Source organism: Myotis davidii, unplaced genomic scaffold, assembly GCF_000327345.1.
Source record: "Myotis davidii unplaced genomic scaffold, ASM32734v1 scaffold1377, whole genome shotgun sequence".
Taxonomy (NCBI): Eukaryota; Metazoa; Chordata; class Mammalia; order Chiroptera; family Vespertilionidae; genus Myotis; species Myotis davidii.
In genome coordinates, this window is record NW_006288854.1 from 534,028 (window position 1) to 547,332 (window position 13,305).

The 13,305-nt window shown below is 39.3% G+C and overlaps 1 protein-coding gene across 8 annotated transcripts in view; it reads right to left on the reverse strand.

Annotated features, from left to right (window-relative positions):
• The window catches only part of NUP98 (nucleoporin 98kDa), a 100,932-nt gene that overhangs the window by 19,628 nt on the left and 67,999 nt on the right, over nt 1-13,305 (reverse strand). For 7 of the 8 annotated variants that reach the window (XM_015562189.1, XM_015562191.1, XM_006761044.2 and 4 more), the window contains 5 exons: nt 10,600-10,777; nt 9,140-9,304; nt 4,781-4,963; nt 3,923-4,079; nt 1,840-2,269 (listed from right to left, as the gene is read on the reverse strand). In XM_015562189.1, coding sequence (XP_015417675.1) covers nt 1,840-2,269; nt 3,923-4,079; nt 4,781-4,963; nt 9,140-9,304; nt 10,600-10,777 — 1,113 coding nt within the window. Of the gene's footprint in view, nt 1-1,839; nt 2,270-3,922; nt 4,080-4,780; nt 4,964-8,441; nt 9,305-10,599; nt 10,778-13,305 lie in introns of those variants that run through there. The other variant, XM_006761046.2, reaches the window with a different exon arrangement.

Genomic DNA, 13,305 nt, shown 5'->3' on the forward strand with positions numbered 1-13,305 from the left:
CACAGCCACTTAATCTGTAAAGATATAGCAATTTGTTATAATTACAAAAAGTAAATAGGAAACTATTATATATTTTACACAAGACACCTGTATACATACTGTCTAATAACTACCAGGAAACTATACTTGTAATCTGTACGGCATAATATAAAATATATACAACTATAAGCACAAATATGTAAAAATTATTAGTGGGGATTGTGTAGAAATATATAACATATATAGTTATTAACTGTCACCTTATTTCCAAATACTTATGTGTGGATTACCCACAATTCATATGTTCTTTTTATCAGGTCTAAGATACAGGATGTGTTTAGCTGAGCATATACCATATATATGAAGAAATGGTATCTTAAGTGAGAAAATAAATAAAATGACTAATGTAATAAAAAGGATGAAACCCAAGGAATGCTGCAGCATTAGCTTTGGGTCTGTTACTTTTCTAACAAAAGTTTAACCACTAGATATTACCTGTACCTTGATGGTACAAATGGAGTTATCTTACTAATCATTTCAGTTTTTAATTATACTATTGGCCCGGTGCACAAAATTCTTGCACGGGGGCGGGTGTCCCTCATCCTGGCCTGCACCCTCTCCAATCTGGGACCCCTCAAAGGATGTCCTACTGCCAGTTTACAGGGATTGGGCCTAAACCGGCAGTCGGACATCCCTCTCACAATCCAGGACTGCTGGCTCCTAACCACTCATCTGCCTGCCTGCCTGATTGCCCTTAACCACCCCTCCCCGCCAGCTTGATTACCCCAAACTGCACTCCCTTGCTGGCCTGATGGCCCCCAACTGCCCTCCCTGGCCAGTCTCCTGGTCTAATTAGCATATTACCCTTTTTTTAGTATAGATTCTTAGACTAAATTGCTGGTCTGCTTACCGCCAATGGCCCTGCCCCCCATCAGCCTGATCACCCCCAACTGCTCCTGCTGGCCTGCTCACTCCAAATTGCCTCCCCCCTGCCCCCGCACCGCTGTCCTGACTACCTCTGACACCCACTGATGACCTGCTTGCCCCAACTGGCCCCACTGCTGGTCTGCTTACCGCCAATGGTCCCGCCCTCCATCAGCCTCATCACCCACAACTGCTGTCCCATCCTGGCCCAATCACCCACACCCCTCTTGGCCTCTAACCACTTCTATCTCGGCCCTGCCACCATGGCTTTGTCCAGAAGAACATCTGGAAGGTCTCCTGGAAGGTCTCCCAGTCCAATTAGCATATTACCCTTTTATTAGTATAGATAGAGGCCTGGTGCACAGGTGGGGGCCGGCTGGTTTGCCCCGAAGGGTGTCCTGGATCAGGGTGCAGGTTCCGCTGGGGTGCCTGGCCAGCCTGGGTGAGGGGCTGAGGGCCATTTTCAGGCTAGCCACACCCCCGCGGCGACTCAAGCTCCCAGCCTCTTTTTTTCTTTTTTTTTTCAGCGCGTCCTTGAGCAGAGGCCAGGGTGGGCTGGAAGCAGGTATCTGGGATTTATTTATCTTCTATAATTGAAACTTTGTAGCCTTGAGCGGAGCTCAGGGCTGGCCAGGGCAGGCGGGAAGCTTGGCTTCCTCCATTGCCGGGGGCACCCCAAGCCTCCTGCTGCTCCAGCTCCATGGCCATTGCCATATTAGTTGGGTTAATTTGCATGCCCGCTCCTGAATGGCTGGTGGGTATAGTGGAGTGATGGTTATTTTGCATGTTTCTCTTTTATTACTGTAGATAAATATCTTCTGCTATCTAAAATTGTGCCAAGAATATAATATATCTAGAAAGATTTCCTTATGATAAAAAGTTTTTTCTCACCTACCATGTTGCCTTTCTCAAAGAGAATAAGGAAATGTGACTCACGATTTAACAGCGACTGGGTTAGGCAGGAATCCATATTCCACAGAGTCAGCAGTCTGATGATTTTCCAGTTCATGAGAGCCACTCAGCTGTTCTCCAGTATTAGCAAGAGTCCAGTTGGGTCCCCAACCAACCCTAAATGAGCGTCCCATAAATAAGGCCATGTCCATCAAAAGTTTCCCCCTGCCATAGGTAACAGACTTTTCAAGAGCGACCAGGCCTGGTTGTCTGCGAGTTCCTACTGTTTTCAACTGGACCTCAGGGACAGGGCTGGGTACTGTAAACACAGAGGTCAGGGGTGGAGGGACAGACCAAGCAGATGTGGATGGGATATTCATCAACGATGATGTTCTGGGAGTGCGACATTCTTGCACAGAGGCACTTGGTGAAAAAAGAACTCCACTTGTAAATTTTGATTGTAGTAACCCACCAACTAAAATAAGGGGAGGGGGGGGTAAAGGCTATTAGAAAATACTTCTTGAACAACAATAATCAGTGAGTTTGAAATTATAGTTTTACCAAACTAACTAAATCAGATATAGAAAACCAGAAGCAGGTTAAACCAGATACTGTAGAACTTACTCTTCCAACCAGAAAATCAAGGTAGAAATTCTCATGTTATCAACAATAGCAACATTAATAATAAATACAACAACTACTATTTAAAAAGATTATCTAGCACTTATCTGTAGCAGACTCTGCATAAGCATTTGTATACATTGTTTCATTTCATCTTTCAATAACTTCACTGAATGAGGAATATCATTATCTTCATTTTACAAGTAAAAAAACTGGGCCCAAATCCAAATCCACAAAGCTACAAACCTGGCAGGGCTGAAAGATGACACCAATGCTCACGCTCTTTATCAGAATGCCAAATATAATGGTTTCTTAGTCAATATGAAAAGCTTAGCTAGTACGATCAAAATTCAAAGTCCTACCACTGTAATGCTCAATGCTAGACTTTAAGGAAACACAGACCCACTGAGGCATCTTGTGATTGTGATTGTACATGTGCCTTTCAGAATACAGTTCTTGTTACTATTGCCTGCTTTTGAATTTTTATATGGTTCCTGTCTAAAGCAAGGAATCAGTTATTGAAATATGAGCTTTTTATGTAGTGCCATCATGAAGAAGATTTGTAAATGTTTAACTGATGCTTTAATAGTTCAAGTATTAAAGAAGGAAATTTAATGTATTAAGGCACTCAAAGAATTGAAAAATAAACGTTTAATTTTTAAGACAACATAAACAAATCTCTTCCTGGTAGTTCCTCTGCTTTTCAATATTTTGACATTACATTTGCTATGTCCTTTGTTGACAACAGTACTCCATCTCTTATTTCACACACATAGATACAAGCCCACTAGAACAGGGAAAGTTTTTTTTTTTTTTAATATATTTTATTGATTTTTTACAGAGAGGAAGAGAGATAGAGAGTTAGAAACATCGATGAAAGAGAAACATCGATCAGCTGCCTCCTGCACATCTCCCACTGGGGATGTGCCCGCAACCCAGGTACATGCCCTTGACCGGAACCGAACCTGGGACCTTTCAGTCCGCAGGCCGACGCTCTCTCCACTGAGCCAAACCGGTTTCGGCAACAGGGAAAGTTTTAAAAATATGTAATGACTTCCCTGAGAGTCTGGCAGGGTTTAGAGAAAAGTAAGAATCTGACAAGTTTTGTGCATTATGAGAAGCAACATTTGCCCTTAAAAGGCAATAAGGATATAGTGTCAGAACTGCAAAATAAGTATAGTGCAGGACAACTTGCTATTTCCTCAAAGGCCTGATAGAAATTAGAAAATTTAAGATTACCTGATTCATACTCATAAGCCAATGAAAACATAAATCTAAACAAAACAAAAATGCTTTTTTCTCCATATAACTTTTCTGTTGGCACCAATAAAGCAAATCATGGTTTTTAAAAACTGGCTTCACCTAACAGATATGTATGAGTACATTTCCTCTTGGCATCCTGGTCATAGCCATTAGGAGGTTTTTGCTAGAGAAGTTGACTTGATTAGAAGATACATGAAAAACAAGACTTTATGGTGTTCTTATAAAATAGCATCTTTTACAGTACCTAATGAACGGGATTTTGATGAGTGGGATGCTGAAATGGGGAGTCTGGGAGAACAGATTTCTTGAGAAGTATCTGCTTTAGAAGGAAGGCGGCTGAAGCGTTGATCCAGGACCATATCTGCATCTTCTTCATCAGCAAGCAGTGATGCTTTCATGATCTAAAAAGGCAATATCTATAGAATGAATATGCTCCCCCAAATCCAAAGGCCATAAAAGAAAAATGCAGTTAACAACCAATAAATCGCTCTGCCTCAAGGTGTGCCAGAGCAGAAATAACATTTGTATAACTGACTCAATTACACTTGTATGTATGTCCCTGAAGGGTAGAAGTTATTAATACTCCTCTTCCTTTGTATTTACGGTCTTACCAGGGCCTGGCGTACAGCAATCACTGGCTCGTTTGTTAAATGAATGATGTCAAAGCCAAACAGAAACCAAAGGCTGACCTCCTAACAGGCCAAAAGACATGGGCAGGGGGAACTGAGACAGAGCTTAAAGAAATCTGCATCTAGTAGTTTTGTTTTGAACTTTTAGCTTTTGTGGAACACTTTCAAGAGCCTCAAAACTACTTTGAAGTAAGTAAAGTAATATTTTATATAGAAAAACTAGTGCTCATAGTTATTAAGTGACTTGCCTAAAGTCATATACTAATATTTCTAAAACTAGGATTAGAGTCCAGGCCTTCTGATCTCAACCCAGCCTTTCCTCCCCGAATGGGAAAATAAGGCTCAAACATGGGCCATGTTTTTTTTATTCCAGTGAGCACTCAATGCTCTTAAATGAAGACATCTGATGCTATGCAAGGGAAATAAATATTAGTTTGGCTTCCTGTTGTAGTAGGGGTGGGTTAGGAGTTCACCTGTAAGACATGTGGATTAATTCCCAGTGAAGATGCAATGTGTGTTGAGGCGGACACAGGCTCCTGATCCTCAGGCACGCTCTCTTCTAACATGGAATCCAAAACTGGCTCCTGGGTGATATCTACCATGTCACTGTCCAGTTCCACAACCCTCCCTAACTGCTCCACCTCTGGGCTCTGGCTCTGTAGACAGCAGAAAGATCAGGGAAGTAGCATTAAATTATACCAAATAGACATAGAGCTTCAAGACATATGTAGTTTATTCAGAATACGGTAGGTAGTTTATTCAGAATATGGTATCGCAATATTAAATCCTGACCATTCTACACAAGAGGTAGCATTTTTGCAAAAGATTTAACAATTATCCAAAAATCCCCCCTAAAAGTACTTGGGATCCAAATGACGGTTCATAGAATCACCTTTTTGTAATATCATTTTCCAATGTACACAGGGTCACCCTGCCTTCACTGCCTTATAGTCAGAAACCATTGGGAAAGAGAATAAAAGGCACAAATATCAAAAGTCTCCAGTAACTGCATTCTTTTTAAAGAAAATATTTAAAAATAAATTTCTAGTTAATACAATGTGGGGCCTGAATTTATCTTTTCGGTGATTGAAACCTAATGTCAGCTGGACTCTACCTGTGCAGTACAAGGACTGTCTACTGTAACTTCCCAAAAGAGAAAACAAAGTAATATTATCAGGAACAATTTTAATTTGGGAATAATTCCTTTATGTTTAAAAGTGTCAAAAGTTGCCCTAGCCAGTTTGGCTCAGTAATTAGAGCATCAGCCCATGAACTGAAGGGTCCCAGGTTCAAATCCAGTCAAGGGAACATAGCTCAGCTACAGGCTCCATTCCCAGCCCTAGTCAAGGCGAGTGTGGGAGGCAACCAAGGATGTCTCTCTCTCACATTGATGTTTCTCTCCATCTCCTCCCTTTTGCCTTCCATTCCCTCTAGAAGTCAAAGGGAAATGTATCCTACAGTGAGGATTAACAAACAAGCGTCAAGAGTTACCAAAAGGCCAAAACCGGTTTGGCTCAGTGGATAGAGCGTCGGCCTGCGGACTGAAAGGTCCCGGGTTCGATTCCGGTCAAGGGCATGTACCTGGGTTGCGGGCACATCCCCAGTAGGAGATGTGCAGGAGGCAGCTGATCGATGTTTCTCTCTCATTGATGTTTCTAACTCTCTATCTCTCTCCCTTCCTCTCTGTAAAAAATCAATAAAATATATTAAAAAAAAAAAAAGAGTTACCAAAAGAATGACTGCTCCCATTTATAATTGTAGAAAAACTGATGTCTGGATACATGGTAAATTACTAATTAAGATGTGACCAATCCCCAAGGACTGCTTTAACAAAACTGGAAGCTAGATAATGGTCAAAAGGCAGAGATGATACTATATTTTACCTATGGGGGAGGAGGCTACAGGCAGATCTGATTATTTCTATGCTTTAAGATTCTGGAGAAAATCCGGCCAGTGTGGCTCAGTAGTTGAGCTTTGACCTATGAATCAGGACACAGTTTGATTCCAGGTCAGGGCACATGCTTGGGTTATGGGCTCAATCCCCGGTAGGGGCTTGCAGGAGGCAGCCAATCAATGTTCTCTCATCAATGTTTCTCTCCTTTCCCCTTCCTAAAGAAAATCAATAAAAATAACATTAATATTTGAAGCAAACAGGCTTGTGGTCATAGATTTTATAGATGCATAATATATAAATTACATAAAAATATAAAATATATGTTAAAATATATATTAAAATGTATGGGATAAATTTAGATAGCCGCCATTTTATTTTTCAAAAAAGTATATAGGTGAAATGGAATTTTCTTCTAAATCCTAACCACTAGCCCTAGCCGGTTTGGCTCAGTGGATAGAGCATCAGCCTGTGAACTGAAAGGTCCCAGGTTCAATTCTGGTCAAGGGCACATGCCCGGCTTGTGGGCTCGATCCCCAGTGGGGGACTTGCAGGAGGCAGCCAATTCATGATTCTCTCTCTTAGTGGATGTTTCCATCTCCTCTCTCTCTTCCTTCCTCTCTGAAATCAATAAAAACATATTTAGAAAAAAAAATCCTAACCACCTTCTTCCTTCAGAATACCTTAAACTTACTTGAAGGTATTGATGCAATGAGCTAAAAACTAGATCTCAGATCAGCATTTTGGAAGTAATGTTCTAACTACCAAACAACATTTCTGCAACTGCCCTAATTCATCTATGTAAAGGTTTTTCTGCTAGAATTTTTCACTAACTTAAAAGGCATAAAAGAGATTACATAAAATTAAGCCTTTCCAGAACCTGCAATTGTACACAGGAAGAAGAAAACAACAGCCTGAAAGAACACTGTATCATGGAAATCAACATCTCTAAGAAGGCCAGGTGATGGTATGAAAATAGCTCTCTTGATTCTGGAATGAGAAGAGTTGGCTATCCCCAGTTCATGCAGAAGGCTTAAGTATTCTCATGCCAAATAAAATGTAGGTCTTTGGTACTAAAAACTGTGCAACCACTGGGAAATAGGAACAGTTCTCTAGAATCCCACCTTACTGTTTTAATACCGTAGCCTGTGCATCTAAACAACTCTATCCATTTCTGCTTCCCCTATCCAAAAGATCAAAGGCCACCCACTTCCTCTATCAAATAAGATATCTGAAAAAGACCCCATATTCACTATACCCTCTTTGCCCATTTTGATCCTTATCACCTATTTTTCCTAAACCTTGTTCTGAAATATTTTTGGTGCTCCGTTTGTCAAAGAGCTCTCACCTACTCAAGTGTCAACACGGGATTTATAATTATCTGTTACTATTTGTGTTCTGGAATTTAAAAAGCCTAAAATCACTAATTGTCAATCTTCATCTGTCCACAGATGAAACTTTGCCCCACAGCTATATTTTTAGGGTTCTCCATATTACTTTTATTGGTAGAAAATAAGGCTATCTGACTCTTATCATAAGAAATACATATGTTAACACATTGTTTGTGGGTAGTTTTTATTGCGCGCTAACAGGTGGCGCGGGCCATTTTTGCACAAATGGCAACGTTCAGTAAAATTACAATAACTTTAGTTTATGTATTTATACATTACCCACATTCTACCGCTAGTCTATAAAAAACGTATTAATACGTGTCCTGCGCTCTACTACACTGGTAGAACGTATAAATATGTAAAACGTATAAACACGTTTCCCGCATACAATGTGTTAAGATCAAAAAACACTTTGGAAAGAGATTATAAAACTATATGATTCAGATAAAATGAACATGCAAAACTAGAAAACCAAATCCATTTGTAGCATTTCTTTAGTTCAGAAGAGATATCTTATGGGTATTTTAAATGCTATAAAGATTATAAACATAAAAGTCAATATAGTTCCCATCTCCCACTTTCATCATTCCCTCCCCCTCACTCTGTATGTGCAAACATGTACATACACAAAAATCTCCAGAAAATGTCTCCTAATCATTTAATAAACCATAAAAATTGCACAAATCAGCAGCTTTAAGAATTACAGCATGGAAAATTCCAAAGATTCTGCTTTTAGCAGCTGAGAGGTAGAGGATTCTTTACAAAGTAATTCTATACCAAGTTCTCTTCTTTGAGGGAGTATGGCAGCAAAAGAAAAAAAATATTTTGTAACTTGATTGAATATAAACAACATTCAAATGAAAGTAAATCTTTTATAGGTGGCAAAACTACCTGATATTTAAATTACAAACCTTTCCTTACAAGGACAAAGGTTTATGCTGGTTTAACAATACTGAAAAAGAGTATGATACAAATAATTGCAATAAACAATGCAGCACCTACTTTCCCCAAGCCAAATAATTTGTATTCTTAAAACTTTATTTTCATAAAGATTATGTATTATTATAATACAAATACCAAGATGTTACCTGAAGTGAACAGCTCGAGAAAAACGAAGTTAAAAACACTTGCAGAAAGACTAACTGAGCTTTTTAAAAAAATCATGAAGATAAAGAACAAGATTAAACTTGCACATCAGTAGTCAATAAAAGTAGGATTTACTTTGCATCAACCCACACAAGCAAAGACTATCTTAAGTTGATCGCTGAGCAGAGAATTCAGCAAGTCCAAATGAGAGGGAGTTGTTTAAGACAATCTGTAGAAGGAATGATCCAAAAAGCAAGAATTCCTTAAATCTCTCAAGTAAAAAAAAACAAAGATGCCAGCACCACCTCATGCCCACCTCCCTTGTACTTGTCTCAATGTTACTGGAAATATATTTGTACTCTTCAAAGGTCCAGGGGGTCATAAAACAGCTTTGTACTAGCTGAATGACTTGCTTTTAACTTCTGTATCATGGATTCCGTTCAAATTCACTGTCCTTTCTCTACCTGGGGTGGAGGTGCTGGTTTGCCATTAAGAGCCATCTGGAATGGTGTGTTCTGGCCTGCAGGAGGCAAAGCGGCCGTCTTCAACTTCTTTGTACTAGTTTTGGATGGCCGTTCCTCTTCCTCTTCATCAGAATCTTGAAGGCCATACTTAGAAAAATGGGACACCTAAGGAAGAGAAGAATCCAACAAAATCAACTTTAACACTATTATTCAGAAGAGCTTCCACAATATTTGTACTTGCTATCCTGCAAATTATCTAAAAAAAAAAAAAAAAAGTATAAAAATTTTATTTAGAAAACAATGAAATGTCACTTTACTCTTTTTCTAAGATTTAGATGATGTTTGATGCATATACTAATTGTTCACATAATTACTAAACATATTAATAGAGAAACTGAATCCACAAGAGCCATTACTATTTTCACATCAATATACTGTCTAGTTGTTCTCTACCACACAAGAACCTTGAATAAGTGAAATAATCCAATTGGCGAAAAAGAAACCAATTAGTTAAACTATCAAGGAAGGGAGGAAATCAACCTCCTCATCCCAGATATCTTTAAAAGACTGACAGTTATTTAGGAAGAGTTGATCTGTTAAAGAGAGAAAAATTCTGCCTTTGTCCCTAAATAATGCCACATATTAGAAAATCACACTTTAGAAGTGTATCTAAATGCTCAGAGGATGGAGAAGAGGGTTTGAATTGTAAGCCCAACTCTATATATAATCTATACTAATAAAAGGGCAATATGCTAATTAGACTGGATAGACCAAACGTCTTCCAGATGTCCTTCCAGAGAAAGCCTCAGTGGCTGCGAGGGCCAAGGAGGGCTGGCAGTGGCAGCAGTAGCGGGGTGATGGGGGCAGTGCCTTCCCCTGATTGGCTGGGTTGCCTTCTGCAGAGGGAGGTAAGACTGCAGCTTAGGGAGCAGGCCTAAGGCATCAGTAAGTCATCCCCTGAGGGCTCCCAAACTGTGAGAAGGGACAGGCCAGGCTGAGGAACCCCCCATCCCAGTGCACGAATTTTCATGCACCGGGCCTCTAAGTCTCTCTATATAAAGGCTAATATGCAAAGTGTCCCCTTGGGAGTTCAAACAGGAGACCGGGAGTTCAATCACTCACTATGATGTGCGCTGACCACCAGGGGGCGGCGCACAACATGGCGGGTGACCAGTGGCAGCGGTGGGGCACTGAGGAAACGAGGGAAGGAGAAGGCGGGGAGGCAGGGAACCTGATCAGCCCTGATCGCTGGCCAGGCCTAGGGACCCCACCCATGCACGATTTTTGTGCACCGAGCCTCTAATAATTCCTATTGTTCTGGGGTTTAACTAGATGTGTAATTTGGAGCAAATCATGATGTATCTCTCATCTATTCCCTAATTTGAACATAAAGAGAATTTAAGAGCAACACAAACATTTTGACTCTCACTACAGTTAATAAGAAGTTTAAGTGACTATACCTTAAACACCCAAGAACCCGTTTCAGGACGGTACTCTTTGAACTGAGCTCCCTGTTTCCTTGAAACTGCTTCTAATCTCCCCTCATAGTTGATATCAGCAAGTCGATCTGGGCTCTTTATTAAGCAACGAGATGTTTTATCTGTAGGCCAAACTCCATCCAATGTAACTTCAGCCTTCCTGTAACATACAACCAAGTAAAATGTCAGTGTTTCATATTTAAGTCCAGAAAGCCAACTAACATCTACAGAGATAGCAAATAAAGGTACCTATGTTACTTTAGATTTACTCTGCAGATGTTTCATGAACTTGAGTATTGTCTCCCAGGTGATAAGCTCAAAAGCAAGGAATTACCGAACATCAACTAGCTCAGGATCTGGTTCAAGGGTCGAATTCCATTTATTCCAAACTACTATGGCATATCAATTATTTCCAATCTAATTTTAATAACTCTTTAAATTACGTATCTTTGATAGAATCCAGTGATCATAGTCAAGTGCTAAGAACCAAGTCTTAGTGAAGGTCTTAGAGTGCTATTGTACTTAATAACAGCAGCAACTACCATCGATGAACAACAAATGCTTGCAGAATGAAGTATTAGGAATATCATAGTATTAACCATTAAATAATAAGCATAAAGCTGACTATAAGAGTGGTAATGTATCCTTTTAATATCAATACCTGAATTCAAGGACTGTGTCCTATTAATTCTATGTGTCTTGCATTCATAGAATGAATGCCTATGTATTCACTCTTTTGGATACATTCCTAGAGTGGAATTGCTGGATTATTTTAAATTCTTTCAGGAATCATCATACACTTTTCTATAATGGCTGTACCATTTTCCTTTCCCACCAATATACAAAGATTCTAATTTTTCCACACTCTTGCAAAAACTTATTTTTTTCTATTAACCATCCTAATGGATGTGATAGCTTATTGTGGTTTTGATTTGTATTTCCTTAATTATTAGTTATGTTGAACAACTTTTCATATGCTTGTTCACCATTTGTATACCATCTCTGGAGAAATGTTTATTCAAGTCCCTTTTTAAATATTTGTGTTGGCCGAAACCGGTTTGGCTCAGTGGATAGAGCGTCGGCCTGCGGACTGAAAGGTCCCAGGTTCGATTCCGGTCAAGGGCATGTACCTGGGTTGCAGGCACTTCCCCAGTGGGGGGTGTGCAGGAGGCAGCTGATCAATGTTTCTCTCTCATCGATATTTCTAACTCTCTCCCTTCCTCTCTGTAAAAAATCAATAAAATATATTTAAAAAAAAAAATATTTGTGTTGAGCTGTAATTCTTCCTTCATATTCTGGTTAGTAACTCTTTATCATATGCACGATCTGTAAATATTTTCTCCCATTCTGTAGGCTGCCTTTTCATTCCATTGATTGTACTTTTTTTAAAAAATACATATATTTCTTTATTGATTTCAGAAAGGGAGAGGGAGAAATAAAAACATCAATGATGAGAGAGAATCACCGATCAGCTGCCTCCTGCACATCCCCTAGTGGGGATCGAGTCCGCAACCCAGGCATGTGCTCCTAGCTGGAATCAAATCCGGGACCTCCCAGTCCGCAGGCCAACGCTCTATCCACTAAGCCAAACCGGCTAGGGCTGATTGTACTCTTTGATGTACAAAAGTTTTAAAATTTTATGTAGTCCAATTTGTTCAGTTTTACTATTGTTGCCTGTGCCTTTTAGTATCGAATCCAGGAAATCCTTGTCAAATATAATGTCATGAAAATAAAATTATTTATTCTAAGTTTTAGGTCTTATGTTTAGGTCTTTGATCCATCAAGTTGATTTATATGTAGCATAATGTAATGGTTCAACTTCATTCTTCTGCATGTGAATATCCAGTTTTCCTCAAATAATTTGTTGAAGAGACTATTCTATTCTTATTGTATGGTCTTGGCTATCTTGCTGAAAATTATTAAACCACATATGTGAGGGTGTACTTTTGGAGTGCTCTTATTCTATCTGTTCCATTAGTTTATATTGTCTGTCTTTATGCCAAAACCACACTGTTTTGGTTATTGTAACTTTGTAGTTAAGTTTTGAAGTCAGAAAGTATGAGTTCTCCAGTTTTGTTTCTTTTCAAGATTAGGTTGGCCATTCAGGATCCACTGAGATCCCATGATTTTAGAAAGGATTTTAATATTTCTGCAAAAAATCCCATTGGGATTTCAATATGGATGTATTAAATCTATAGATGGCTTTGAGTGTGTGGATATCTTTTTTTTTTTTTAAATATATTTTATTGAGTTTTTACAGAGAGGAAAGGAGAGAGATAGAGAGTTAGAAACATCGATGAGAGAGAAACATCGACCAGCTGCCTCCTGCACACTCCCCACTGGGGGTGCGCCCGCAACCAAGGTACATGCCCTTGACCGGAATCGAACCCGGGACCCCTCAGTCCGCAGGCTGACGCTCTATCCACTGAGCCAAATCGGTTTCGGCAAGTGTGTGGATATCTTAATCTTAAATCTTCTAGTCCATGAAAATGGGCTATCTTTCCATTTATTTGTCTTCCAGCAATGTTTCATATTTTTCAGTGTACAAGTCTTTTGCCTTCGTGGTAAAGTTTATTCCTAAGAGTTTTATGCTGTTTGATGTTATAAATGAAATTAGTTTCCTAATATTTTTAGATTATTGTTAGTGTAAAGAAAATAAGTTTTACATGTTGATTTTGTATCCTGCTG